Below are 27,951 nucleotides of genomic sequence, written 5' to 3'. Positions count from 1 at the left end.
TTATATTATGTTTGATTTGTATATTGTTTAGAAATACGTTTGTTCATAAAATAGTTTGTCGCCTAAATTATTTGCCCTGTTAAAAAATTAATTAAAGGCACAATCATGAAATAATTCAAAGAGCCTGAATATTTTCAAGTAAAAAGTATCAGTATTGGCAACTGACACTGTATTTAGGTGGTATCGGATCGATAAGAACATGTGCAGTATCGACCTCCCCCTGTGAATACTGTTTGGATGCGAGAAGGTGCAGGAGCGGCTCTTGAAGGCGACAAGATGCGACGTTCGTGATGACTGTCCTCCCATCGAGGACCAAGAGCCGCTGCATAGCATCAGTCCAGCTGCATCATTATATCTTTTGCGCCACTTGATGCCGGTCACCTTGCGGTCACGACTGTTGCCTTGTGGTTATTCTCTCCGTCATGGCATCGGACGGCCTGGGAGATTACTGCGTTTTCCAGCGGGGAAGATCGCACAGTGACCCGAGCAGCGTCACCGAGGTCCGCCTGGACGAGGCGCAACGTGCGGGTAAGACGGGAAGGGGAGACATGACCCACACGCAGTTTAGAATGAAGGAGGTTTGTTAGGAAATGTATATCGATGGGATGGACCGGGATCGTCTTAAATGCTGTAAAATATGATATGGCTACTTTTGACTTTGATGATGTCATTCATACTGCTTCAGGTATAATGAGGTGTCTTCCAGTTTGACATATTGGTCGATACTGCAAATTTTGTTATCGATCGGATACCGAGTACTGTAAATACAGGCCTGTATTACTGAGTTCAAGATCCTTTACTGATTTTATGATTATTATCAACAGCATATACTGTACACACAACAAGGAAATACAATATCAACAATACATCAATTGACTTGGTAATTTGTGTGTTTACATTTTGTCATAAAACGTCACAATTTTCTAAAAGAGAGAGAAAATAATAGACAATCTGCAATAATAGATGGACCATGAAGTGGTGAAGGAAAGAAGCAAAGGAATTTGAGATTACATAAAAAGATGCAGTGCAAAATCTAACATCACACATGACTTGCAGTAGGGTGAAGCTGATGAGAGTGCTTCTTGTGTATTTGGTTGTTTCCATGGTTATATAAATGGCAGGAGGCAGTACTTGGCATTCTAACTGTGAGCTGTCATGGTGCACGGTGTCTCAGAACACGCTCACACGAGGTACTACTACTACTGCAAACCTTTTTTGCATTTATATGCCACAGACTTTGTAGTTATGGGTAAAATAAAAATTCAGTGGAACCGGCTGGAGTTAGATGTTCATGAAATGTGATAGTTGTGGCTTAAAGCGAACGCCACGATGGACAAAGAGCATAAATGTCAATAACGGGATCTCATTGTCTTTGGCTTTCTGTGTGAAGCTGACAGGCTGGCCTTGCGTGGGTTGTTTCTGGTACTCCATCTTACGCCCACATGTTGAAAAACATGCATGTTCGGATAAAGTAGCGGTATCACATGCAGCCTGTGGGCCGGATCAGTAAAATCGTAGAATAATTACCTACAGCATTTTTCTTGGAAGACGTTCTTGGGACGTAACGCCGACAAATAGCGGAAAAGCTCATATAATGGCCGCAACCATGAAAAGCTAAAAAAATTCCCAATTTGATCCTCCAAAGCAGGGCTGTACGGCTCACAGTACAGTCTAAAAATACATTTATTTAAGAAAACAACAGCAAAAATGGTCATTTTACGATAATTAATTCTACATATTGCGAGAATAATATTACAAGAAAAAAATATCTTATGGGGAAAAAGTCATATTTTTAGGAGAATAAAGATATGCGATTTTAGGAAACATAATGTTGAAATACTAAAGAAAAAATATTATATATATATATTGTGAAAATATTTTGGGAAAAAGTTCATACTAATAATGCTTTATAATTTTTTTTCTATATGCAGCCCTCAATGGAAAAAGACTTATTCAACATTTAAAATACAATTTTACACACCTTTAGAAACAATTATAAGCACATGTCTTGTCAAAGCATCTTCCTGCTGGAAAATGTTATGATATTGACTTGCCTGACAGCGCCCTCTGCTGGATTGATAGCTGTAGATAGTGCCATCAAATCACTTTCTATTCAAGAAATCTTTTACAATATAGGGCAAAAAGAAAGGAAAACAGAAACAAGTCAGGGTTCGACCGTATGATACTATTTGACCGATCCAAAATCTGTGCTGAAATGTTTTTTCTTTTCCTATGTCAAGCAGGGTTTAAGTAGAGTCGAGTCTTTTTAGTGGTTACTAAAAGCATGATTTTATCCACTGTGTTAATTTATTGTGCTTTCATTTGAAGATTCTATGTTGCTGAACTACTAAGTCACGATACAAAACATCCAACCCAATTTATTAAATCCTAAATCCCTCTGAATCAGTTTTGTTGACTTCAGTTCCCTAAGCTTTTAATCAATCAATGAGGAAGTAAAGGCTGTATACGTAGTTGAGTATTTCAATTCATTCTTAAGTGCTTTGCTACAAATTGCCCCACAAATGGACACTTCAGATACTGCTGATCGAACCCACATTTCTCGATTCCCCTTATCTGTTCATCCCACGCCCATCATCCGTTGTGTGGCGTGACAATGATGAAGGACCACACCAGAAACACTTTATTCACTGCAATGTCAGCAGAATAATGTCCGTCTTCCTGATATGAATTCAAACGTAGCATTCAAGCATTATGGATCATTTTGCTGTCAGATAATATTTCACGGAAACTTATTGTATATGATGGTGTTCAATGTTAAAGGGGACCTATTATGCTCATTTTTCATAGACACCTATAGAGCAGCTACACACAATAACCAGCGCAGAAAGCTTTCCAGTTCTTCCAGAATCTGCGCCTATTCAGCTGTATTTATTTGAATTTCTTGTTTTCCGCAAAAACGGTCTGTTTTAATGTATTCCACCCATGGCCCGCCCCCACTCCTGAGTGATTAGAAGGACTTGTTGTTGTAAACGGCGATGTATCTTTTTTAAATGTCCGCTTTTAATATCAAGTCATCCAGAATTCAATCCGTAAGTAGAGACTGGACAGTCCGAAGTTTCTCAATAAAAGCTTATCTGGCTTACAACCACGCCCATATTAGGATGTCCGCTCCTCTGTGACATCACAAAGCAGGAGTTTTAGCACGTCCTCTGAAATTGAGCGTTTTGAGCCATCCCAAACTTCCTTCAGGGCTCACTACCAAAAGCGGAAACTCCTTATTTGAAACTTTGGCATAGTTTAACACAAGAATACAACATTTTAACTCCATTTATAGCTCAGAAAAGCGATGAAAGCATAATAGTTACTTATTGATTACATTATTTTTTAACATTTATTTCTTGTGGAAATGTCAAGTTGACCGAGGATGTCTGTTCATGCTTTGTATCAATGCAAAGTTTGTTTCAGCAGCTCAGGCTCATGGACTTAGTGTAGAAGATGCAGAGCATCGACTGACTTATAACCCTACGGGCGGGTCATTATAGGCTGTTCATATTCATCATCAAGTCTCAGTTTTTTATGACCCTGTCAATGTGTGTACACATTTGCCAGACTCCTTTAAATCAAGTATTGTGCATATTGAATGAGAGCCGCGTTCACTGAGTGGTCTATGGCTTTGTTTATCTTCTTTGCTTACTGCTTGAATCCCAGAGGGGAAATACAGCCATTTGACTTTCATCATCCGTGATGTACTCAGCCCTTCCTGCTGTTCACGTTGAGTGGCCCTCTCCGAAGATCGATATGGAGCCGCAAAGCTTTTGTTTACACATCAAGTCATGTTGCCTGAATAATTGATCATTAATCTCTTGGGAGTGCAAGAGACTCGATACAGGCTCAGAATCACCCATACTGGTGTAATGTACTGAACACCTTCAAAGCTGCTGTACCGACCTGGCCGACCAATTAGCATCAAAACCTGGACATCTTTATAACATCATATAACTGTATTTGACACATGCTTCATGTGTGATCGACTTAGGTGTTTATTTTGCTATCATGTAAATGTGTTAATTTTAATGTAATTGAAGTGCGAGTCGTATTTATGTTTTAAATTGATTATTTTCTGTTATTATGTCAACAATATTGAGTAATACGATTGTAAGATTGTAAATATTTTAGTGTTATTTTATGTCCAGAGAGCTTTAATAATGTTAAAAGATTATTTAAAAGGTGGTCAACTCTGAAAATATTCTTATATAATATACTTCCTGGGTGTGCAAATGTTACTGGAAGTGACGATCGCAATAGTTTTTCTTTTGACGAGTATTAGGGCCACACGGGAAAATTTTGATAATAAAAGTTGTAAATTTACAAGAGAAAACAAGAATAAAGTGGTTAATTTCCAAGAATAAAGTGGTGATTTTACATGAATAGAGTTGTCATATTACCTGTAAAAAAGTAATAATAATAATAATAATAATAATAATAATAATAATAATAATAATAATAATAATAATAATAATAATAATAATAATAATAATAATAATAATAATAATAATAATAATAGCACAGCTCTTCAGGAAGGAAGGAAACTTGCCTCTTGCTTGAGGCAAGCTTTTATTTATAATGTGGCAGCAAAACACAAACAGATTAGCATGTTAGCATAGCCCTTCTTACGTCCTCTTTCCTTTTCAAAGTTGTCTCTCCTGTGGCCTTAAACAAAGGTAATATGATGACTTTTGTAAATTTTCGACTTTTTTCTTGTAAATTTAAAACTTTATTTTCCAAAATCTGAGATTTTTTCATGTTTAATTGTGAATTTAAACCACTGATTGAGTCCCGCCCCTTCTGTCACATGATGCCGATGATTGACGGTTGGAGCGTGTTGAATGCAACATCCGGGTACTGGCAATGTAGTAATGTACTTGTCAGCGTGAACGCACTTATGTACCTATATCTTACTTACTGTATTGTGTTTGTTTGTCTGACAACACTACTCGTCCGTACGCAGTGTGTACGTGTGCGTGTGTTCTAGCGTAGTTGCAGTCCGGAGGGGCGGGGTCCACATGGCACATCATCCACCCGCTCCGCTCACTCACCCATCCAGAGTATGACAACCCCCTCATCGCAGCGAAAGCCGCTTTCCACGGGTTTTCAACGTGATGTCTCACCATCTGTATTTCTCCACCCGTTAAAACGTCATCTTCTGCTCATTCGGCACTTTTGGAATATTCTGACGCGATAACCGGCAGCCTGAAGAGAACAGCGGTGCAGCTTTCTTACATGTGAGTGTTTTCATTTTGACAATATTGTCAAAATTGTACAGTTGGCTCAGATTTATGGTCTTATTACGGTTTAATACTTCACGCAGGTCCAGTTTAGTGTGTATAAATGTACTGACGTTACTTTGTCATCAATCTAATCTGATGGGATAGTCCTTATTATTTTTGCATAAATCAATATTCATAGACTTTGTATTGATTGTTTCATGATGTCCATACTAAATATCACTGGATGGTGTTTGACCGATGCACATACAGTAGGCGTGCTGCGTTTGCAGAAAAAAACACCAGAACCTTACAGCGCTGAATAAATATTTCAAGAAAAGTTACCAATTATGCGTCTCGGCGGCTTACATTATGCATTATTATTTGCCGGGCTGTGATTGGCTGCAGCTTTCTGTCCCTCTGTGTGGCAACAGCCTTCCCATCCGCCCAGCAACTCCCTATTCCTCATGCCGTGGTGATTCTCTGCCTCCCAGGGCCTTCTCTGCAGCATCCAGCGTGGTAACCATGGCAACGGCAGCCTGACCCTGTGCGTGCTGTTACAGTTACTGCACGCTTGACCTGAATTCCGCATCACATCATATGGAGGCAGCCATTACTTGGCAGTTGACCTGCTTCTCATTATGGTTGGTGAAGGCGCTTTGTGAGAGTCTGAAGTGTTCGTGTGATGAGCACTGATGGCTGTTTTTAAGGAATTGTCAAATTTTGCCAAGGAAAATTGTGGCCGGGGGGTGAGGGAACATATGCTGTGGATTTAGAAATAACTGACAGAGAAGTGAAGAATCCATGGATGGATCCCTGCACAGCAGCCCACGACTCAGCTGTAGGCTCCCTGAGGTGTCAGCATCTTGTCAGAACCAGACTGTGTAGGAGTGTCTATTTCGGTCCGTTCTCTCCCAGGAACATCTTTCTTGCAGCAGGAGTGGTCTCAGCTAGCCTAGGGTGTCCATCACAGTAATCACTTCTTTATTATTTAGCCGACGTCCAGAGACAAACGCTGATTATGCACATTGTCGCTGTGGTGACACATCGCTGGTCGGAGACATTTCCACGTACAGAGATACGACCGTGACTTATTAGAGCTGTAACTAAAACTTTGTCCAGTGTCGTGAAAATGTCTCTGGAGGCGGCCAATTGTACCGGGGGCGACTCCCATCCGCATGTTGGTGCATTCCTGCCATCGGCATGCCGATCCCTGGTCTCGGGAAACTGCACTTGACTGAATGATGCCGTTTGTGTCGCTCTTTTATAAGCCTTCCTAATGGTACACATGCTCAATAGTCACTCCCTTTTGAGACATACCACTGAACTCCAGTGATTTTAAGGAGTGGTCCATGCAGGGAGATATCTAAACTTTGCACGCAAAGACCCCATGGTCCTAAAAACAAAAATAAAAAATTGCGTTTTTAAAAGTCTTTCAGCGCATTATGTGCCATGTGTATTATATTGTATGCTTGTATGTTAGCACGGGTGCCGTTATTGATACCCAACCTTGCACCACACCCTCGACAGACGCATTCATAATATTTCTCGTGCAAAGAAATTATAATTGAGCTTCCAATAGAGTCTTACTGATTCGCAATCTTAATGACAGAAGATATGAAGGCAGGGGGGGATGCACGGTGGATGAGTGTTTAGCGTGCAGACCTCACAGCTAGAAGACTCAAGTTCAATCCCATCCTCGGCTATCTCTGTATGGAGTTTGCATGTTCTCCCTGTGCATGTGTGGGTTTTCCGGGTACTCCAGTTTCCTCCCACATTCCAAAAACATGCTAGGTTAATTGACTCCAAATTGTCCATAGGTATGAATGTGAGTGTGAATGGTTCATTCATTCATTCATTTTCTGCCGCTTATCCTCACAAGGGTCACGGGGGTGCTGTCTTCGGGGGCGAGAGGCGGGGTACACCCTGGACTGGTCGCCAGCCAATCACAGGACACATATAGACAAACAACCATTCACACTTACATTCATACTTATGGACAATTTGGAGTCGCTAATTAACCTTGTTTGTCTATATGTGTCCCTGTGATGTGCCCCGCCTCTCGCCCGAAGACAGCTGGGATAGGCTCCAGCACCCCCGCGACCCTCGTGAGGATAAGTGGAAGAAAATGAATGAATGAAGGCAGGGGTGTCCAATATGTCCAATGCTACATTACCACTCTAATACAGTATTTACAGTTACTAGCATCTAAGATCAGGCCAGTTTTAGCTCAACAAGACTATCGTTCCTGACTAGCACCTTTGGAAAAAGGCCTTTGTGCTGTCGGAAACAGATTTGACTGACTTTCAAGGCACTAAATGTTACATAGTATACCAGTTTGGGGCGGGAGTCTCGCCCATGTGAGCCACAAAGAGACAACGCCATTCCCTGTCTTTCCCCTTTCCTAATTTAGACTCAAATCAATTTTGCATCTGTGACCCACATACGCCGCCTCTCACGTGATGAGGTCTCAGCCAGTTGTGTTCCAGGTGATGCGAATATGAAATTTCCTCAGTCTTATTTTAGCTCAACTGTCTGCTTTTGTGTCCCAAGACGTAATGGACCAACAGAGGGTGCTGCAGTCTGGGTGCCTGGTCCCGGGGATTCGTACGCCGCCCGTACGACGCAGCAGCAAGCTGGCGAGCCTGGGACGTATTTTCAAACCGTGGAAATGGAGGAAAAAGAAAAACGAGAAGCTGAAGCCCCCAGCAGGTGGGTGCAGGTCGTTATTGTCCCATCAGTGGCAGTAAATCTCCGTTCCATTAGTGGATGACTTTCATGAGCGCTTTTTGTTTGGCAGTGGTGGAGAAGAAGGCGGCTTTGCGACAGAAGCAAGATGACCTCATCAAACGGAACCCCGGGGAGATGGAGACAGGTGCAGTAATGCCCCCCCCCCCTTACGCACACATTTGTGCAAAATGTTATTACAGTCGGCTTGCTTTGCCACATGATCTCACATCGTGCTACAAACACCAATTCCATCATGCAGGGGCAGATCTTGCTTGTGGAGGTAACAGTGAAGATCAGGACACCCCGATTAACTCAGACGGAGAAGAAAGAGATGAAGAGCCCATGGCGCTGCTGGCTAGCACCACTGAAGATCAGGGCAGTGACTTAGAGACGTCAACAGGTACGACAAAGATGTACTTTACTTGTAGCGTGGAACCTCGGAGGCGGGGTACACCCTGGACCCCTCGCCAGACAATTGCAGGGCACATACTGCATAAACAAACAACCATTGGCACTTACATTCAAACCGGAGTACCTAGAAAACCCACAGAGAGATGACCAACAGGGATTCGGACCCAGATCTCCTGACTGTGTGGCCAACATGCTAACCGCTAGGCCACAAATATGTCTCAGTTTTTGTACACCGTCTCGGGTAGTCTAGTCGAAACCCAAACAATGCATCCAGTAGCTGGACAGTGGTTCTTTTAGAGTTAGGACACTACAGACAGATTCCAGCCGGGGTATCCTTTAAGTCATTCAAGCACTGCACGGGGGGTGTTCAAGTGCACTGCGTTTTTTTGAGTTTCCATCTGATAGAGATGTCACAAGACACTAGTCGAGATTTTTACTTTACTTTTAAGAACTTTTTACTTTTCTGCATTGTATGTGTGTATGCCAGTGGCCCCGCCTCCACCCACTGAGACAAAAAGACAGTATGCTTTATAAGGGCTCACTCCGTTCATGCCATTGTTTTATGGAATAAAATGAAAATGATTTGCTATGAAATGTGTGGACGAGATTAATTGTATTTACATTATTCTTTACAGATTAATCACTGTGGTACGAGTAATTGCATGTAATGTAGCATCTTTCAGACCATTTGTTGTCTTTGAAACCTTAAAATATGAAGAAAAAAATACCTCCACCAAAAATAAACATGTGTTTTTTTAATGTCTTTATAATGCTTCAAATGTTTATTTTGTAACAGAAGTCCACAAAAGTGTGCTAATAATAAAGCTAATAATTAGCTGACTTGACATACTGTAGTTAATGACATAGCTTCACTCTAGATGGAGCCATAGACTTCACTAACAAAAAACGTCTCCATTCATCTTTATCCATTTAGCTGAAGATGTGATGGAGGATTCTAAGACGGTGGCTGATCCCAGCCAGAGCGACGATGAAGACCACGCCTCACCGGGGGACCCCTGCGAGGAGCATTCGCAGGCCACCGAAGGCAGAAAGGAAGTGTCCTCCCATCCTCAGAATCCTCAGAGACGTGCCAGCACCCCTCCTGGACCCAACCTGCCAGTCAGAGTTCTCACCAGGCTGGGCAGTCTGGATGGTAAGATGACCCGAATCGTCATATCGGGGTTCGGGGCGTCCCTGCTGGTTTCTTGCCGCATCTCATATCCGTTTGCAGGTGCGCCGCCGGTGAGAGTTAAAAAGTCTCCCGCTACGTTGCCAAGGAATTTCTCGCTTCCCAAAGACCCTCATGGCTCCCTGTTAAGAGGCCGGATGTTGACGCCCACGGGGTCCCCCCACCTCGGTGCACTACATTCCCAGCTCCCCCCCAGTTGCATCATCGAGGAACTGCACCGTGCTTTGGCCACCAAACATAGACAAGACAGGTTGGCTACTGTTGGAAAAGAGTTGCTTCAGTTTATTTGTTCACTTTAATGCCTGATACCACTAAAGGTGCATTTGTTTTCCCAAATATAATGATCTATATTACATCCATATTATATTATATCCATATTATTCAAAAAATGTCATCCATTAGCTCAGTTTTTTTATTTTTTATTATTGTTTTTTTATGATATCAGCTTCCAGATGCCGGAGATACGTGCCTCTCCCAAACGCAGATTAGATGGTCGCCTGTCACGCACCACCAGCACCGAGAGGGAACCCGGTGGCGAGGCGCAGAGCAAGAAGCAGTCTGACGAGAACAAGGAGAACCGACGTCTGGATGAGTACTTCAGTGACCAGGACAGCTGGAACGAGTCCGTGATCTCTGGTACGTGTCCTCCTCACATGCAGACACGCTTTTACTATAATCTGCCTTTTTATGCAGCAAGCCAACTAACACTGGACGCGTTTTGATTGGACAGCCAGGCTGCGTAATCTCAGCTGTGTGTTTACACCGAGGGCATCCAGTGGTTGACTTACTGGTGTTTGGTTTCAGTGGCCTGTCAACATCTGCCGTGGTGGCCTAATTCTTGACTTATCATGTGGGTCAGTAGAGCACGGCGGCATGCACTTTCATATCGTAGGTGTTGGGGGGGGGCACTGATAAACTGTGGCGCTATGCATCACTTATATATTGTAGTCTTTGTGTTTAAATGCTATGGAAAAAAATGCTATCTTCAGATAGATCATTTGGAAAATGATTTAAAAAGTTAAAGCTGCTCAACGCCCTATTAGGGCCACATTCAAAAAGTAATCATTATCTGAGATTTTCAGAATAAATTTGTAAATTAATGACAAAAAAATTGTAAATTTAGTGAGTACAAAAATAATTAAGTTATAAGTTTACAAGAAAACATTTTTTAAAAAATGATGAAAAAAACATTGCTAATTTATGAGAATAAAGTCGTAAGACTTTACAATTATGATGTTTTTTCTAGTAAAGTTACGAGAATAAATTCACAAATTTGTGAGACAAAATCAAATTCTGATTAAAAAGTCATAAATTTACAAAAATAAAGTCATAAATTGATGAGAATAAAGTTGTAAATTTGAGAGAAAAGGACTTGACATTTTTTTCCCTGTAATGTTAAGTGAATAAATTGATAAATTTGTGAGACTAAAATATACATTTATAACAAAACAGTTGTAAATTAACAACAAAAAAGTCATACATTTACGATACAAAAATGTATCCCAAAAATTACAAGAAAAGCCCTAAATTTACAAGTAAAAAAGTTGTAATATTATGAGAATAAAAGCACAAAATTAAGTCATACATTTACAAGAATAAAGTTGAAAATTTGTGAGAAAAAGAGTTTACATTTATGACTTTTTCAGACTAAAGTCATGTTAAAGTAATTTTTAAAAAAGTCACAATAATACGAGAATTCCATCATAAATTGGCAACAATGAAGTTGTAATTTCTGAATAAATTGTCATAAATTTACAACTTTATTGTCAAAATCCCAGATTATTTTAATACTTTTCTGTAACGGGTATTGAAAGCTGTAACAGCTATGAAAAGGGGCAACTTCGGCCTTAGGCAAAAGTAATAATCAAAAGTAATAATCTCTGATGTTTTTTTTTTCATGTGGCGATTTTTGAGATTTTGAGCGACTTTAGCTTTTTAAATATCCAAATGATATATCTGCTTTGTATATCTTGTGAATTTAAATTTTTCCACTTAAAATTCCAAGAACAAGACCGTAAATGAATTATCCAAATCTCAGATTCCTTTTTCTTTCAAAGTGGGCCTAATATTTGTTAAATGAGAGTAGCCAGTTTGCTGTGGACTTATCAAGCCACCCGAGGAGCTGCTTAGCTGAGCGCAGGAGAGACATCTGCCTTACCTGCTGTACGTTGTGACTCACTGCCGTGGGCGCAAAAAGATCCACAATCAAAATCAAGCGCAGTCTTCAAAAGCGCTGCACGCAAGGAAAACAAGCTGTACCCAAGCAAAGTCAATGTAAAGCTGTCACTGAATCATTCTACGCGGAGGCATAGCTTTGGGCGATCTTTCTCTCCCAAAGCCAAAATCCAATACTGATAAACATGAGGGTCTTGGAATACACTGAAAAATATAATATTCATGTTTTTCCAGGCAACATGTCCCTTTAAAAGAAGTAGTTTTTGGAGGAATGGAATGGAAAACACAATGGAAAACGACAGTGATACAACAAAAAATTTGTAGTTTAATCAGGTTTTTCTAAAATCTAAGGATCAGGCGTTCCAAAAGTACGCCATTCCGAGACCCTCGGTCACGCTACCGTAGGTCAGAGAAACAAACAAAGCTCTACGGCTGTAGCCTGAAGACATCTGTGCCATTGTTGACCTTTATGTTTGTCTAACAACAACAACAGGGACCCTCCCGCGCAGGATGAGGAAGGAGCTTCTGGCTGTGAAGCTTCGGAATCGTCCGAGCAAGCAAGAGCTGGAGGACCGCAACATCTTCCCAGTCCGCAGCGACCAGGAACGGCAGGCCATTCGTCAGCAGATAGAGATGAAGCTGGCCAAGTGAGTGGCTTTTTGAGGAACCCCATTAACACAGTTAATACATTAATACAGTAATATGGAAGTGGAACCACCTATTAAGTGCACGCTATAAACCTTGCAATCCAGCCTGCCTTGGTGTTCCCAGCGTCAGTGTCAGTGAGTGACGTGTGGGAGTTAGCTGCATCCGTGTTAATCCGGAAGAAGATCTAGTAATTCTACAATTTGATCAAACTTACTTAAGATTGGTCGGATCAACAATTTTGAAAGTGAAAGACAGGAAGTGTTTATTGCTCATGCCTTTATTCTGTAATCAAAAACAAACGATCAACAAAGGTGAAAGTCTGAACGGTGTATAACCCCCTCCACAAAGCAACCCTATCTGTGGAACATCAGTCAAAGAATAAAATAAACAAAGTAAAGCAAAAGTGGAAAATAGAGCAAAAATGCATAAGTAGACCAAGACGAGTAAACAAGACAAAAACAGTGATTAGCAGCTAGCATTGTTCGGCTACAAGCTACAACTCAGCATTTCAAGAATGTTTGATGGACAGGACAAATTGACTGTGAGAAAATACACAAATGGCAATTCTGCAACTATTAGCTTAATTGCATAATAAGCTACCGGGGATTAGTTCGGTTCCAAGTCCGAACAAATGCTGTTATTGTCCTTTTTGGGTCAAAGCTTGTGTAGGGTAGAAAAAGAATGCAACCTAATCATAATTTGTGTTACATAAACGGTGGTAATCTGCTGCAGCCAAGACTTTAATAGGATTAACAATCAAATCAGGTTAGTTTGCTAGTGAGTACTATCGAGAAAGTGTGTGCCGGGAGGATTATGCAACGCTCGGAGTGGAACAGTGCACCCTGCGCCCAAAACCAAATACCTTGTTTGGGTAGAGAACCAAGATGTCTGACAGTAGCCGACTTCACAGAAGCGCATGGCGTCTGGTCGGGATGCTTTAGCTGCGGTAAAAGCCTTCGAGCAAAGGGTTGACTCTTCCCAGTCACATCTGAGAACAGACTTTATTTACGTTTGACCTGCTTTCTGCTGCCGATTTAGATTGGGACAGAAGCGCCCCTGTCGATGAAGGAAAGTCATAAGTTCATAAGCCCAACAGTTCTGGCTAAAGGCTAAGGTTATGGGTTTGGTTATGGGTTTGATTTTGGGTTAAAGTGTTACGGTTAGGGTGAGGGAGACTGAAAAAGCATAACTTATATGAACTTGTATGAATTTCTCCCCCCTTTTTTCTTTCATTTTCTCAATATTTCAACTTTCTTCTCAAATCATATTTATACATTTTCTTTTTGTAACCCTATTACATAATGTAACTTTTTCCCAAACCTAATTTGCCAAAGTTTTGTTTGTTTGTAATAATATTACAACTATTTTTCCTAATTAATTACTGGGATTTTTTTGCTTTTTAATTAATTGTTAAATTATTTTTTTGCTAATTAATATTAATATTTTTTGGCTTCTGCTGTTGTTTTTTTTCTTTTATTTTCCACCTATTTCAACTTTCTCCTTGTAAATGTTCTTCTCCCCAGTATGACTTTATTGCCATAAAATTTGGACTTTGAACATTATGAATTTTTCCGCAAACTAATCATCCCCCAAAATTACAACTTTGTCTTTAAAAAATTGCGTATTTTTTCTTTAGTATTTCAACAGATAGATAACAACCTTTTTCTGTAAATATTAATTCTTGTAAAATTTTTGCAGATTTTTCCATGCTTTTAACTATTTTTCCTTTTTTTATGATCACCCCTGGGCTAGGGTTCGATTAGGTTAATTAGGGCTACAAGTAAAGATTATTTTCTTAGTCGATTAATCTGAAGCTTGTTGTTTCAATTAATCGAGTAATTGCCCCAACTCATGGCACATTCTAGAAATCCATCCATTTTCTATAACGCTTATCCTCATTAGCGTCGCGGGGGTATGCTGGAGCCTATCCCAGCTGACTTCGGGCGGAGGAGGGCGACACTCTGGACCGGATTTTTAAACAACAGCAATAAAAATGAGATAATGGTGTAATAATATATCCTAGTTGAATTCAAACTGAATATCTCTCTGACAGTCGCAATCAAAACTGCGTATAACGAGGAAGACTATTTGATACAACTCCAGTATTGTGTCCAATTACAATTCGCCGCTGTAGTGAATGTTGTGACTGGTAAGAGCAGCTGACAAAGCCAAAGCTTACATCACACCGGACAAAGCTGTGCTGTGTCTTTAGACTGAAGACAATTGTACAATGAAAGCTGACTACAAGTGGTAGACATCGTAGTAGAATAATGGAAGAACAGTAAAAATATAAGTATTATGTATTTCATGGCTAATTTGCATGAAACTGAAGCTACAGCTTTAATTAGCTACTTTATATATTATATTATATTATATTATATATATTATATTATATTATATTATATTATATTATATTATATTATATTATATTATATTATATTATATTATTTTATTTTATTTTATTTATTATTTTTTATTTATTATTATTTTTTATTATTATTATATTTAAATATTCACTTTATTAAGAACAAAAAAGCATTATTGTATTTAAAGGCCGCAATAAACACAGTCGTCCCTAATTACATTGTGGTTTGAAGATGGTGGAATCGTGATATTTCAAAAATTACATAAAAAATTATTTTTTATCAAATTCCAAACAACGCATATTGACTGAAATTTGCAGTTTGATTCCAGCCTGAGAAGACGAGCTGAGTCACAAGTGTTCACGGCCAAACTGAATCTGGGACAGCCAAGTACAGACGCACATGGCGCTTGAATGAAATCCTTAGTTGGGTTTTACACAAAGAGGGAGTCAGTGAAGGACAGAAGACGAACGTGCAAACAATAGGCGTGAAATCCTGAAAACAGAAATACCAGCCAAAAAGAAATGAGAGCAAACACAAGAATAAGGCAAGGAAGGAGCACAAATGGGGATCGATGGCGATGGCGGCGGATGATACCGGGGAACGGCAGTTTAGAAAGAAATAGCAGGACTAATAAGGGGTGCACTTTATTAAAACAAATGAGGCAGAATTTGTATCAAAATATGATCTTTCTAACAAAAACAAAGACTTTCTGTGTAAAAATGCATGCTCAGCAGCAGCCGTGGGCACCCCCCAATCTTGATCACATGACATTTTTGAGATCAATAGTCGAAGCACCCCCCTCCAAATCAAACAGTGGACTACATTCGAAGTCCAGAGCGGTGAGGCATTGCTGTATTCTTTTTCTGACCGGCCATCCCACTTCTGACACCAACATCGAAAATCGAAAGAAAGACCACCTCTTGAGGAAGTGTGAGCTTCTCGGGGTCGGGCATCACATATCTCCACGTGCCGTGTGTGCACACACCCTCACCAAAGGCATTTCACAGCTGTGTGTCCATCTGGATGGCACAAATAGCTGCGCGTGCAACTGACTCATTGTTATTCCATGTGGTCCCCACCCACACACACACACACACACACACACACACACACGCACGCACGCATGCATGCATGCATCATTTACCGATGTTGAGAATTTGCCAAAAACTAATTTGCCTAGCAAGTTGCTAATGGCACTCTATTGTGCTTATGTAAATAACTCTTGCATAAGAACAGGAAGGGGTCGATAATGTGTCATTAGGGAGAGGTGTGACAGCGGAGACACTCTTTGTATAACCACGGCTAAAGGACATATTGTAGGTCAGAGTAGTGACCTGTTATGAGCCTCTTCCCTACAGTAAGGCTCTATTTTTTTCCAAAATTCCGTTTTTTTTACCTTTAATTATGCAACAGTAAATAATACATCATTGGACGAATTTGGGGCTGCACAGTGGTCAAGTGGTTAGCGCGTAGACCTCACAGCTAGGAGACACAAGTTCAATCCCCACCCTCGGCTATCTCTGTGTGGAGTTTGCTCCGGTACTCCGGTTTCCTCCCACATTCCAAAAACATGCTAGGTTAATTGGCGACTCCAAATTGTCCATAGGTATGAATGTGAGTGTGACTTCCCAGTCTACCTCCGACTACCTCTTCCATTTCCACCGTGAGGACACCAAGGTGTTCCCTGGCGCCTTCTCCCGGAACATCTCACCAGTGAGACTTCCGGAAGGCATCCAGGCTACATGCCTGAGCCACCAGCTCCTGACCCTCTCTCTTAGGGTGAGTCCAGCCACCTTACGGAGGAAGCTCATTTCAGCCACTTGTATCCACAATTCCGTTCTTTCGGTCACGACCCGAAGCTCATGACCATCGGTGAGAGTTGGGACATAGATGGACTCAGCTAACTACGGTCTGATTTTAATGAACCAAAGAGTGAACCAAAACTGGTATTATGCTGTTTACATGCAGTGTAGAATGCACAAAGGGAGATAAGAATTGATTTCTGGGAAATAATTCACTCCAGAAAAGAGACTTCAAGTCTTCTCTGACCGCTGCCTCCCTTCAAATCTGCAGGACTGCATCACATGTGACATCCGCTCACTCCTCTGGCTGCTGTCAGTCAAAATCAAGGACACCTTCTAGTCCCTACCGAGTCACTATTACATTCATTGTTATGCATTTGAATGAAGACCTTTCATTTGTGCTACGAAGCAAAGTTCCATAACCTCAGCTTAGCAGTCTGCCGCAGAATGCCCAGCAATGGTTTGGCTGTGCGTAGCGGAAGGGAACCCTCTGTTACTAAATTTAGCCAAATGCTGCAGCGGCAGCAGTAGCCATCATCAATGTCCGATGTACGTCACAGCTCAGCTCTCCCTCACCTCGGGCTCGTTCTGATGGAGATCCGGTTATCCCTGTGACCGACCGCGCTGTCCCTGCTATGGTCTGTCATTATACGCATCTGCATCACACACAGAAACAAACGTTAAATAAAGATGATTCGAACGAACAAGGGTCTGCAGAATGGGTGCTGGAAGCTCAGACACTTTGAAGGTGTCAGAGAGTGAGGCTGTCCAACGTACCCCCTTAACCTCACTCTCATCCTGGTCACAACACCAATGGAACCCACCTGGTCCGGCCTTGGAGCTAAAAGTCTGGAGTCTTAAGGTGTTAAGGTTGAGGTCAGGTGTTCACCAAGGTTGGGTTTTGGTCCTCTTTTCTGTACAGATTTGGTTTATTGGTTTTCCGATCTGGCTCAAAGCAGGATCGGCACAGGGACAGCTGAGAGCACTGATCATCGAGCTAAAAGCCTGGACTGTCAACTGCGTGTCCAGCACAGGTCTTAAGGTGTCAGTGAGGTTGACCTACATACCTCGAGAGACTTGTGAGAAATCTTTGTTGAGGTCAGTTGTTGTTGTTGGTGTTCACCAGGGTTGGGTTTTGGTCCTCTTTTCTGTACAGATTTGGTTGATCTGTTTTCCGATCGGGTTCGAAGCAGGGTCGGCAGAAAGAGAGCTGAAAGCGCTAACCATCGAGCAAAAAGCCTGGACTGTCAACTGGGTGTCCAGCACGAGTCTTAAGGTGTCAGTCAGGTTTACCAACGTACCTCGAGAGAATCGTGAGAAATCTTTGTTGAGGTGTTCAGATTTGGTTTATCGGTTTTCCGATCGGGCTCGAAGTTGGATCAGCAGAAGGAGAAGTCAGAGCGCTGACCATCGAGCAAAAAGCCTGGACTGTCAACTGCGTGTCTACCACGAGTCTTCGGATGTCAGTGAGGTTTACCAACGTTCATCCGTGTTCGAATTCGTAAGAAATCTTTGTTGAGGTTAGGCGTTGTTGTTGTTGGTCACCAGGGTTGGGTTTTGGTCCTCTGTTTTCCGAGTTAAAAACCTGAACTTGGAAGTTTCAGCCCCCTCCATAGATTTTATTTGAGATTGAAGTCCAAAGACTGGCTAGGCCAATATAAGATCTTAATCTCAATCTTCTTAGGACACTCCTTTGTTGCCTTGTCCGTATGTTTCTGGTCATTGTCATCCAATGACAATCCATTGCGGCAAAGCGTCTTACAAATGTTTTCTTGGTGAATTTCATGGATTGTGAAGAAACGCCTAACCCATCTGTAAGGGGTATTTTTGCCTATAAGTCCGAAAGACCAACAGCGAAGTGTAACGCTGATGATTGAAGTAGCCTACTTGCTCATTGAATCAATTTACCGAGTCTTACTGTACGTGGACCAGTAATTGCGGCACAAGAACCAATTTCTGCTGACACGGCAGCTGCCTTCAAGAAAGAGGGCAGAGCAACTAACCACAGCTGCTGTGCTGCCGTCCACGAATAAACCTGCACTGCATTGGCAATGCAACAGCTGAGGTAGCTAACATAGCTATGTTAGTTAGTCCCTGTGGGGGATTTGGAATCACTTTGATTCATGTTAACCAACCTTACAACCTGTAATAATATCTCAAGAAGAGAAGACTTACATGTTTTTTTTCTTGCTCTAGCTTTGTTGCTCGGAGTGACATCGTTGGCATCCCCCCCACCAGTGACGAGCTTGTCGTTGGCAGATAGCGAAACACAGTCGGAGAGGCGTACTCGCCGGATGACACATCCCGGTTATACTGTATATGGCTTGTTGGGGAAAAAAACTCCAAATTACACGTTGTCACTCCAGTCGACTAATACTGCCTCACATGCAGTAATTCACGGAATACAATGGGCTTTTTTTACCGCCATCTCGCAGCAAGTACGTTGTAATTGAACTGTCAAATCTGAAAGCTTCTATTCCCACTCAGTGAGCGCTTGTTGCGTTCATGCTAAATTCGTTAGGCATTATTGGCAAGTGACGTATATTATTTTGCATAGGCAGGTACCTTAGTGGAGAGTTAACTGGACATATTTATATTCGTCAGAGCAGGATGCCTGGTCAGCATTTGTCCGTGACCTGCAATTGGCTGAGTGAAATTATTATGCAACTAAATGAGACATTGATTTTGACATAGAGTGTTGGATAATGGGCGGGCCGAGTTAAAGGGGACTCTCAATATCCGGAAGGTAGTTGACCTAAATCTTTTTACAGATCATATATATATATTTATATATATAAAGTTTTTTAGGAAATTCTTTCTATTTTTTGGTATTATTATTATTATTATTAAACTAAATCACCTTTTTCACCATACTCAAATACATACCAGATCATATGAGCACAACAAAAACAAATACAACTAAATGACATTTTTCCTTCTTGTTGCAGAAAAGCCATAAAAAAGCCAAAGAAAATGCTAATCCTTTGATGTCTGCTGAACTAAGTACCAATGAATTCCAGTGAGGTCTCGCCCCATGTCATGCATGACGGATGGTTTGAGAATCAACATTTTGCGCCATTGTTTTGTTTCTGTATAGACCAAAAACGATGGATGTTTAAATTTTTTTATGCAAAACATTGCTTTTTGCATGGCAGACCAGGTCTTAATTAGGTTTATTATGTTTTTGAACCCAAATGTGCAGTTAGGAATCATGAAGGTTTTGGTTGGAGAGTCAGGCCATACGATGTTCTAATGCGGTGTATAATTCCCCGTAGAACAAAACAATTAGCTGTATGCCGAAGTCTCATGCAATATATGTTGACGTCCATTTCCAAATGGTACACCCTTAAGGGTGTTCATTTGCTGAGCTGTACTTTGAAGTGGGAATTTCTTGGAAGTGCTGCACAGAGGGGGGTCATGTGACTCTTAAGTGCTGTAACCTAGGCATGTATTCCAAGCTGAACAATGTTATCATCCTCCCGGTACTGGAGAAACAGACGAGATCCCTCATGATTCACTTTTCCAATCCCAATAATTCACCATCAGTAGCAACGGAGGGCGCTGATGCGATGATATCGCCATTTTTCTCAAACACATTCCTACACTGTATTAAATCCGTGACCTGATAACGGAAGACTACCGGGTCAACAGTCTTGGCGTGAAAGTTGCATCAGTGCTTTTGTTTTGGTAGGCTATGACAAAAGCGGTTTCCTTGATTTTCCCTGGCATCTCAACCCAAACGCCCCCCCCTGACAGAGAGACTCCGTCTCATCCAAGCGCTGCGCCCCGCTGTCCTCGGGCGGTGTGACTGAGGAGGACTGAGCGAGGCATTAGGACACTCCTCAGTGGGCAGGAGGAGCCCTGCCCCCGGTCCCCGGCCCCGGCCCCAGTCTTATAGCGCCTGACTCATCCCGCTCTCCTCCGCTCGCAGCGGTCTGACATTCTCATCAGCGTTTGCCGTTCAGGGCAGCTCATGGCTTTGACAGGCTGGTTGGGGAGTTCACTTAACGAACAGGGAACGTTTACCTCTGACCAAGCAGGACCTTGTGACTAAAGGACCGTTGGGAATATTTGCATCAACACTCTGGTTGTGTTGGTTTTTGGGGAATTTTGGGGGAAAAAAATCTCCATTAAATATTAGAACACCAAGAACATGCAGTACATCTTAGGAGGAATACAGCTGGGGTGGGCTACTGCAAATTTTTGTATTGATACTAAAGTACATACAGGGCCAGTGTTTCAGGGTCATACCATTATTTGGTCATTTGTTGGTCATGGTTACAATCACAATAAAACATACCACAAAAATAGTGAAAAATATAACACTATATAGTATATTATGGATGTTCAGATCAGGGTTTTATGCTGCTGATACTGATCCTGATGAGTAAAATCGGCCGATACTGATACCAATATTTTTTGCATGCTCCCAAATCCAAATTGAGGCGATACTCATCCCCAATATTTTTGTGCATAATTCATTTTCACACACTTCCATAAACGAGACCCCTGCATAAGCACCGCAGCTGATGGCATAGCTTGCCGTTTTCAATATTGTCACATCTGCGAGTGTTTTCTGTAAGCCCCCGCTAGTCCCAATCACAGCTGAGCCTGCAAAAGCTTATTTTAGACGTGTGCTCAAGGTGCTGTTGCCTCTTTGTCATTATTTTCACGGCAGTGGACAAAATGGTTCGTCAGCTGATTCAACGTCTGTGAATGCATACTTGTTGGCTTTTTTACATGCAACAAAGCAACTAAAGTATGCATATTAACTCATTCAATCCCAGCCATGTTAACATGGTACATACCAAAGGAAGGATTGAATTAGAAAGATCTTAAGTTTCACTTAATAAAAATCTAGCAATATATATTTAGCCAAAATGACTATGCCACAACATAAACAAAACAAAAACATGGTTGTTTTACATCAAAATAACACCATGAACTATTTAAAATGCTCACATTGCTAATTAAAAAAGTAATTGAATTAGTATAGAAGAGCCATTAGAGGCCGCAAACATGTTTCAGATTTGATAAATCACATTGCGGTTACAAAATGTGGACTCATTTTGACAATTTAAGACGAATGATGCCGACTGGCCGTGCTGCAAACCTTCTGCCCACTCCCATATCTGCTCTGACAAAGACGCCATGTTCTTTCTTGGCTGAAAAATCCATGTAGGTCAAAACAACACGATGAAGGTTCTTCTTTTTTATATTTAAAGCTCTGATGTTGACTTCAGTTCCTTTCATTAGTTGTGTTTTGTATCTTTTGGTCTTTTATGTTGGCTGGAATTCTCAAGCTGAGGTGACGTGGAATGCTGAGTCATGTTAGATCGGGGTTGCTTCACAGGTCATGTCGTGTTGTCACATGATCACTGTCAAATTGACGTATAGCAAGTGCTTGTTTGTTTGCACATGCAGAATTTATTGGTGAGTCAGCACGTGAGAGAATTATTTCCCCAACAAATTTATTTTTATTTGATATTCTGACACATCAAAATAATATAAAATAAAATTGATTCATTAAAAAAAGTTTTTTAATTTATAAAAAAATATTACATTATTTATATATTTATTTAGTTTATTCAAATATAATTGTTTTATTTATTTAAAAATTGGGCTAATTTAAATGGTTAAAAATACAGCAATGAGATGTGGCTGTAGGTGACCTCCTCTTGTACTTTGTATTAACGCCACCAAATACTGTATCTGTATCTAAAGTGATCAGCATCCAACAACCTCTGCATGCGTTTTAAGACGTATTTATCCGTTTTCATTAACCCAAACGCCAGATCCCAAAAATGTATTTATATATCTTTTATATTTTTTCAATTTTCAATGCGCATTGATAAATATACTTATTAGTTCCTTCAATAACAACAGCAGTGACAGCACTTACGATGTCCGCTCTCCTTGGGATGGCTGTGTTTTCCGCGGGATAAAAATAGTTTTTCACGCTAGCTGCTACAATAATAGCTGTAGCTTGGTTAATATCAAGTCAGGGTTTTTTTTTTGTGAGGGCTTTAGCGTCAAAATAGGTATTTTCCCCATGATGCCCTTTGCTAGCTCGCTCATATAAACTTGTTTAAATCCACAGAAAAGGGAAAGCAATATGTGTTCATGTTTCACATTAGGATTGTGAATGATGGGCAATATTCCCCCAAAAGTGCAGTTCCCCTTTAAAAGCAAAAAAATAAGCGCGGAAACTCGTGGTTTAGGACATTTAAAGTGTTTGGGTTAGAATAAAATGTCACCCACTCCCACAGGGCAGCTCAGGAAAAGTAAAGTGGAATACAAATGGTCTTAGGAGAATGGCAACAGCTTTTTAAAAGGATAGGAAGATAATGCCATCAATTAATCAGTGATAATGTTGCAATGCAACATGTCTGAAAGGGTGAATGTGCATTGTGTGTGTGTGTGTGTGTGTGTGCGTGTGTCCCACCCCTTTCTAGTGTGCTACAAAGGAGGCGGTGTGTGCTGCGCTCGGGCACTCCGCTCAGAGCGTACGCAGCATCCTCCACACATCCACAGGGAAGCGACCACATTCCCTCTGCTCAACTTTCCTCTTCCTGGAATATTAACTTGACGTATTTTCACAACTGAGCTGGATTTGACACTTTTGCTCCGATGTGGATTCCTAAATGTCCTAAGAGCCAAGCGAGGTGCCGTTTGGACCGTTTGTGGATGTGCGGCTCCAAAGTGCCGGTGGCACTGAGAGTCCGCCACGAACGCTTTTAGCCGAGGCTCGGCTGTGGAAAGAAGAGCCAGCAACCAATTATCGAAATGGTCCAGAACGTAATCTTGGTGTTCTTCCGCAGGAGGCTCAGCCAGAGACCTGCAGTGGAGGAGCTGGAGAGTCGGAACATCTTGAAGCGTAAGTTTCAAAGTTTGGTTTCATGTTTGAATCGATACTACCAAAGTAAGTGAGGTTGTAATAAAACACAAGATATTTTTATCATATTTTTATTCTAAAATATTGTATTTTAATTACAATATATTTGGTTGTTCATTTTGTAGCTTACTAATTTCATTCAATGAATTTCATTACAGTACATCCCAATCTTTAACAAACAATATATAACAGGTCCGTCTTGACGAGATCGGGTGCTTAATCAGCTTTGATGACTGAATCTTCCCCCTAATCCACTTTTTCCCAAAAACTGAAGCATGTGTAGACGGCCATTTTGATACATGGATGTCTATTAAAGATGCAATGTAGGTGAAAATGCAACAAAACATCCACAAAAATATTGTAGCTTATTTTTAGAATATGCCGAGGGCCAATTAAAACACATACTGTGGCCCCCGGGCTACACTTTGGACACTCCTGCGTTTCTCAAATTTGCACTAGAGCTTATCCAGTCTGCAGAAAGACTGTGTCGGATACTTCATATAGGAAAACTAGTACATGAACATCAAGTGGCATTTGAGGAATGGAGTCCATTGAGACATTTGTCCCAGCTTGTACCGGACACCTGTGAGCTGTGACCTGGGCAGCTGCTCGTGCCATCCTAAGCTCGTGTCGCCCGTCACAGCCCCCCCCCCCCCCCCAACGAAACAAAACACTCGTGTCACTCACTAGGATGAGAAAACTAATACCAGAATTACACAATGAAGTAAATACCTGAATACAAGCCACACCGTACATGGGATGTTTACACAGAAAGACACACTATAAACCTTGCAATCCTATCTACACTCGGTGGTCGCAGCTTCGCTCTTTATTGCTTCACTACTTCCTAAATCTGTACTTCTGTTATCCATAAATTAGCCGCATCGTTGTTTAAGCCGCACGGTTCAAATGTAAAATGTGAAAAAAATTAGTAGCTTCTAGTACAGAATTCATGGTACAGTCATCCCTAGCAATATCGCCTTCCGATGATTGCACAATTTTTCTGATATTAATTACTTAATTAACGATCCCTGTTGATAGTAGTATTCTTGTCACTAGGTTGCAGTAATGACACAAAGCGTTACCTTACATTATATTACCTGCATGTCCGACATGATAGAGTTCTCCTCCCACTCTGTGTGGAAGTGGTAAGTTTTTGGTAAGTTTAGAATCTATCAATTTGATGCTAACTGGTTAGCTCGCTAGCTAGCGGCCTCCTTGAGTTCCTGCGTGTTTTGCGCGTGTAATGTGTAATTTAATTAATTAATTGATCATGGTTGAGTCTGGAACCAAGTAACCCCCAAAAAACGAGGGACATGAAAATATTAAAGTGGCCCGGTGAGTCAATGTTTAGGTCACGGTTAAATGTTACGCTTGAAAAAGGTTAGGATGTTTGTTAAAAATTGGTTGTCCTCATGTGATTTTTTTTTTTTTTTTGTCATCAACAGAAAGAAATGACCAAACTGAACAGGAGGAGAGGCGGGAAATCAAACAACGTCTCAACAGAAAGGTACCCGATAAAAGCTATCGAACTTTTGGGTTGGTGTGTTTTTAAGTTTCATTTTTATGCCGTTCCGTTCGGACATCTCATGAAAGTCTGAGTACGAGATTTTCATGAGATTTTGTCAATTTCTCTTTGAAGAACTTCAGAAAGTCCAGTGATCAGTACCGTTTGTGACCCTTGACCCCTGACTAATCACAGCAGATTAGGCAAGGTCGGAAAAGATGCTGTGGAATCTGAACGTGTCGCCCAAGAGGAGAAGAATGCAGATTTAGTCTGCATACAGTTTGAGATTTAAGAAGATTAATTCAAAGAAACTTTCTATAGTGTTCTACTACCCAATCACATTTGAAACTGATAGGGCCCATTTATTGATTAGCAGTACCGCACTGACTAGTGTTTGTTTCGTGCAGCTCAACCAGCGGCCGACGGTGGATGAACTGAGGGATAGAAAGATCCTCATTCGTTTCAGTGACTACGTGGAAGTTGCCAAAGCTCAGGACTATGACAGGCGAGCAGACAAGCCCTGGACCAGACTGTCTGCTGCTGATAAGGTGAGTTGAACCATGTGATCGCTAGTCAAGAATTAATCACGGTTTTGGATTTTATATATCGCTTTCGTTTGTGTCCCGGTTTTGATATGGTATTTTTATGCTGATATTGGACCAATAATTATTGGTACGGATAATTATCGGACATCCCCAGAAATTCATCATCCTTACCATTTCCTAGTGCACATAGTTTTGTGCATGTGGAACTATAATTATTCTCAGTGAAATATGCTATGTTTTAATATTTGTGGGAGTCAGGAACGGATTAATTGGATTGACATCGTATGTTCTCATTTTTGTATGACCTTTTGGGATGAATTAATAACAAAAACTTGTCGGATATATATGATGTAATGGTAATGGTTTTTATTTCATTTGAACATGCATCAGATTACAATTGAGTGCATCCCATAATCAGTTCCCAGTTCCACATGTCCAAAAGGAGTAGGAAGAAGCAAAGCTTATTAAATCCTACCCCTCTATCTGGTACTTTTACAATCAGTAACGGTTACATTTGTTCACTTCCTGCTTTCCATAATACAGTTTAAGGTTTTTTTTATGTGATCATGCATTAAAAAGTGCACTGTTGAAAAAATGTAATAGTTGCAGTATCTTATTGTATTTTGCTGAACACTGAAACACTACCGAAACTCCATTCCTAGGCCGCATTGATACACATACTTATGCTAGTTTTGTCAACAACAGCATCATAGACACAGCGACAACACTTACAATGTCCCCTCTCATTGGGATGGCTGTGTGTTCCAGTACAAGATGTGCTCTCCAGTCCTCAGGTAAAAAAAAAAATGCTGACGGCAAACAAGCATCTTGAAGTCTTTGTAGCGAAATTGAGACCTGGAGGACCAAGCGGCTCATTATTTGATAGAAGCCAATCATGAGCTATGAGAAAACTCACAACATGCTTCTCTAACCATTGGAAATTACAGGAGGTCAATAGCAATACAACAGTCTGACTCATAGTGTTATCTATACACTAAACTCATCACACAGCAACTCAACACTCAAAAGGTATACCTAATAAATATACAGTTCAAGCAGTTGCAGTCGTACCCGTATCCCTTATTGTAAAGTCTTACCAGATTAACAAAGGGGAACAATGGCGGCGCTCATGGTGGCTGTTGCTTTTGCTTTGCAGGCCGCCATCAGGAAAGAACTGAATGAGTTCAAAAGTACGGAGATGGAGGTTCATTCTTCCAGCAAACATCTGACGAGGTTAGTATGTCAGCGATCTCGCTCTTTGCCTTGTGACATTGTGTAAAGCTCGTATCATATCAGTCCCTGCAATAATCTCTCTTGCTTAATACCTCCAAGATTATGCGGGGTTGCGCGGATGCTAGACCCCATTCTTGAGAAAAAGTCACTAGCTGCTCTTTGAGTCTTCTGAGCTTAAAATAGAACACCTGATTGATGAAGCCCTAGCGTGAGCGTAATTAGCCTCTCTTTTTTGTCCCCTCTGCAGGTTCCATCGGCCTTAGCAGGGTTTCTTCTGTGAAGAGCTGCTGATATTTGGTTCAGTCCGTGAAGCCCTTGCAGTGTCTTCCATGTGTACCGGCCCACAGTCAGTGGATGTCCTGATATTTGATATATCCAGCAAACCTTGGAGGCTATGTCTCTGGAAAAGGAGCCGCGCGTAGACCAGAAGACACGCAGCAAAATCTACTCAGAGGAGCACTGACTTTCATTGTCCCGGATACGTCTTTTGTAATCAGACTCTTTTGAAAGACTTTCTTTACAATGCCACGGGGGCAAAAGAGCACGTGGCCCGGTCGTTCTGTTCCACTCTTGTTTGAGAAGTCACCCACCACCCCCGTCCCCGTCTTCACTCACACTGGTTCCGTTGATGATGAGTTTCATATCGGCAGCATTGATGTTCTTAAAGAGAAACCTCGTCTGTGTAGAAGACAACATCCCTTTGTCAGCACTATTTATTGTCTGCACAATACAGGTTTTCAATTTGTAACAAGCGTGGGTTTGTCTTGTGTTGACTTTGGAGCTGGTGGACTTGAGTCTTGAATGAGGAGATCCCGGAGACGGGATTTGAAACCACCATAAGTCTTGAATCACAAACAATTCCAACCGTTTCTGAAACTACAGGTTCTGCAGATTCAAGTGATATGCAGATTAGAGAAGATGAGGCTTTGGTCCCAAGCAGAGTGGGGGTTTGATTACAAACGAGAGCAAGCCTGTCGCGCTATTTATGTGAGAAATTTCTACAATCACACACCAGTTTTATGTTGGCGATACTGCCGATACTCCATGAGTGAAATCGTTCGATACCAATACTGATTACGTACATGCAGTGTAAATGTTAAAGGGTCACCAAGGGTTTTTCTTGAGAGAGCTACTCATTTTACTGACATTTGTTTTCATTGTTTTTTGAAACCAAAGTGCTTGTTTTACCAGAACATGAACAAAAAGCTGGTAAAAAAAATTATAA

General features: G+C 41.2%; 1 protein-coding gene across 3 annotated transcripts; it reads left to right on the top strand.

Moving 5' to 3' along the window:
- Positions 1-225: 225 nt before the first annotated feature.
- phactr3b (phosphatase and actin regulator 3b) lies at positions 226-27,951 on the top strand. Of its 3 annotated transcripts, none has more exons than XM_058083327.2 (13): positions 226-528; positions 7,779-7,937; positions 8,026-8,100; positions 8,215-8,355; positions 9,301-9,519; positions 9,598-9,805; positions 10,001-10,191; positions 12,224-12,377; positions 23,368-23,423; positions 24,890-24,951; positions 25,356-25,496; positions 26,650-26,726; positions 26,974-27,951. In XM_058083327.2, the coding sequence occupies exons 1-13, from the start codon at positions 423-425 to the stop codon at positions 26,987-26,989; spliced, it is 1,605 nt and encodes a 534-aa protein (XP_057939310.2). In that variant the 5' UTR covers positions 226-422; the 3' UTR covers positions 26,990-27,951. The 3 variants fall into 3 exon arrangements, with proteins under 3 accessions (XP_057939310.2, XP_078650530.1, XP_078650531.1); XM_078794404.1 differs by lacking the exon at positions 226-528 and adding an exon at positions 4,920-5,243; XM_078794405.1 differs by lacking the exon at positions 226-528 and adding an exon at positions 5,690-5,869.

Source organism: Doryrhamphus excisus, linkage group LG11 (assembly GCF_037039965.1).
Source record: "Doryrhamphus excisus strain RoL-2023G ecotype Guam linkage group LG11, RoL_Dexc_Guam_v1.1, whole genome shotgun sequence".
Lineage (NCBI taxonomy): Eukaryota > Metazoa > Chordata > Actinopteri > Syngnathiformes > Syngnathidae > Doryrhamphus > Doryrhamphus excisus.
This window is presented reverse-complemented; position numbering and strand designations above follow the sequence as displayed.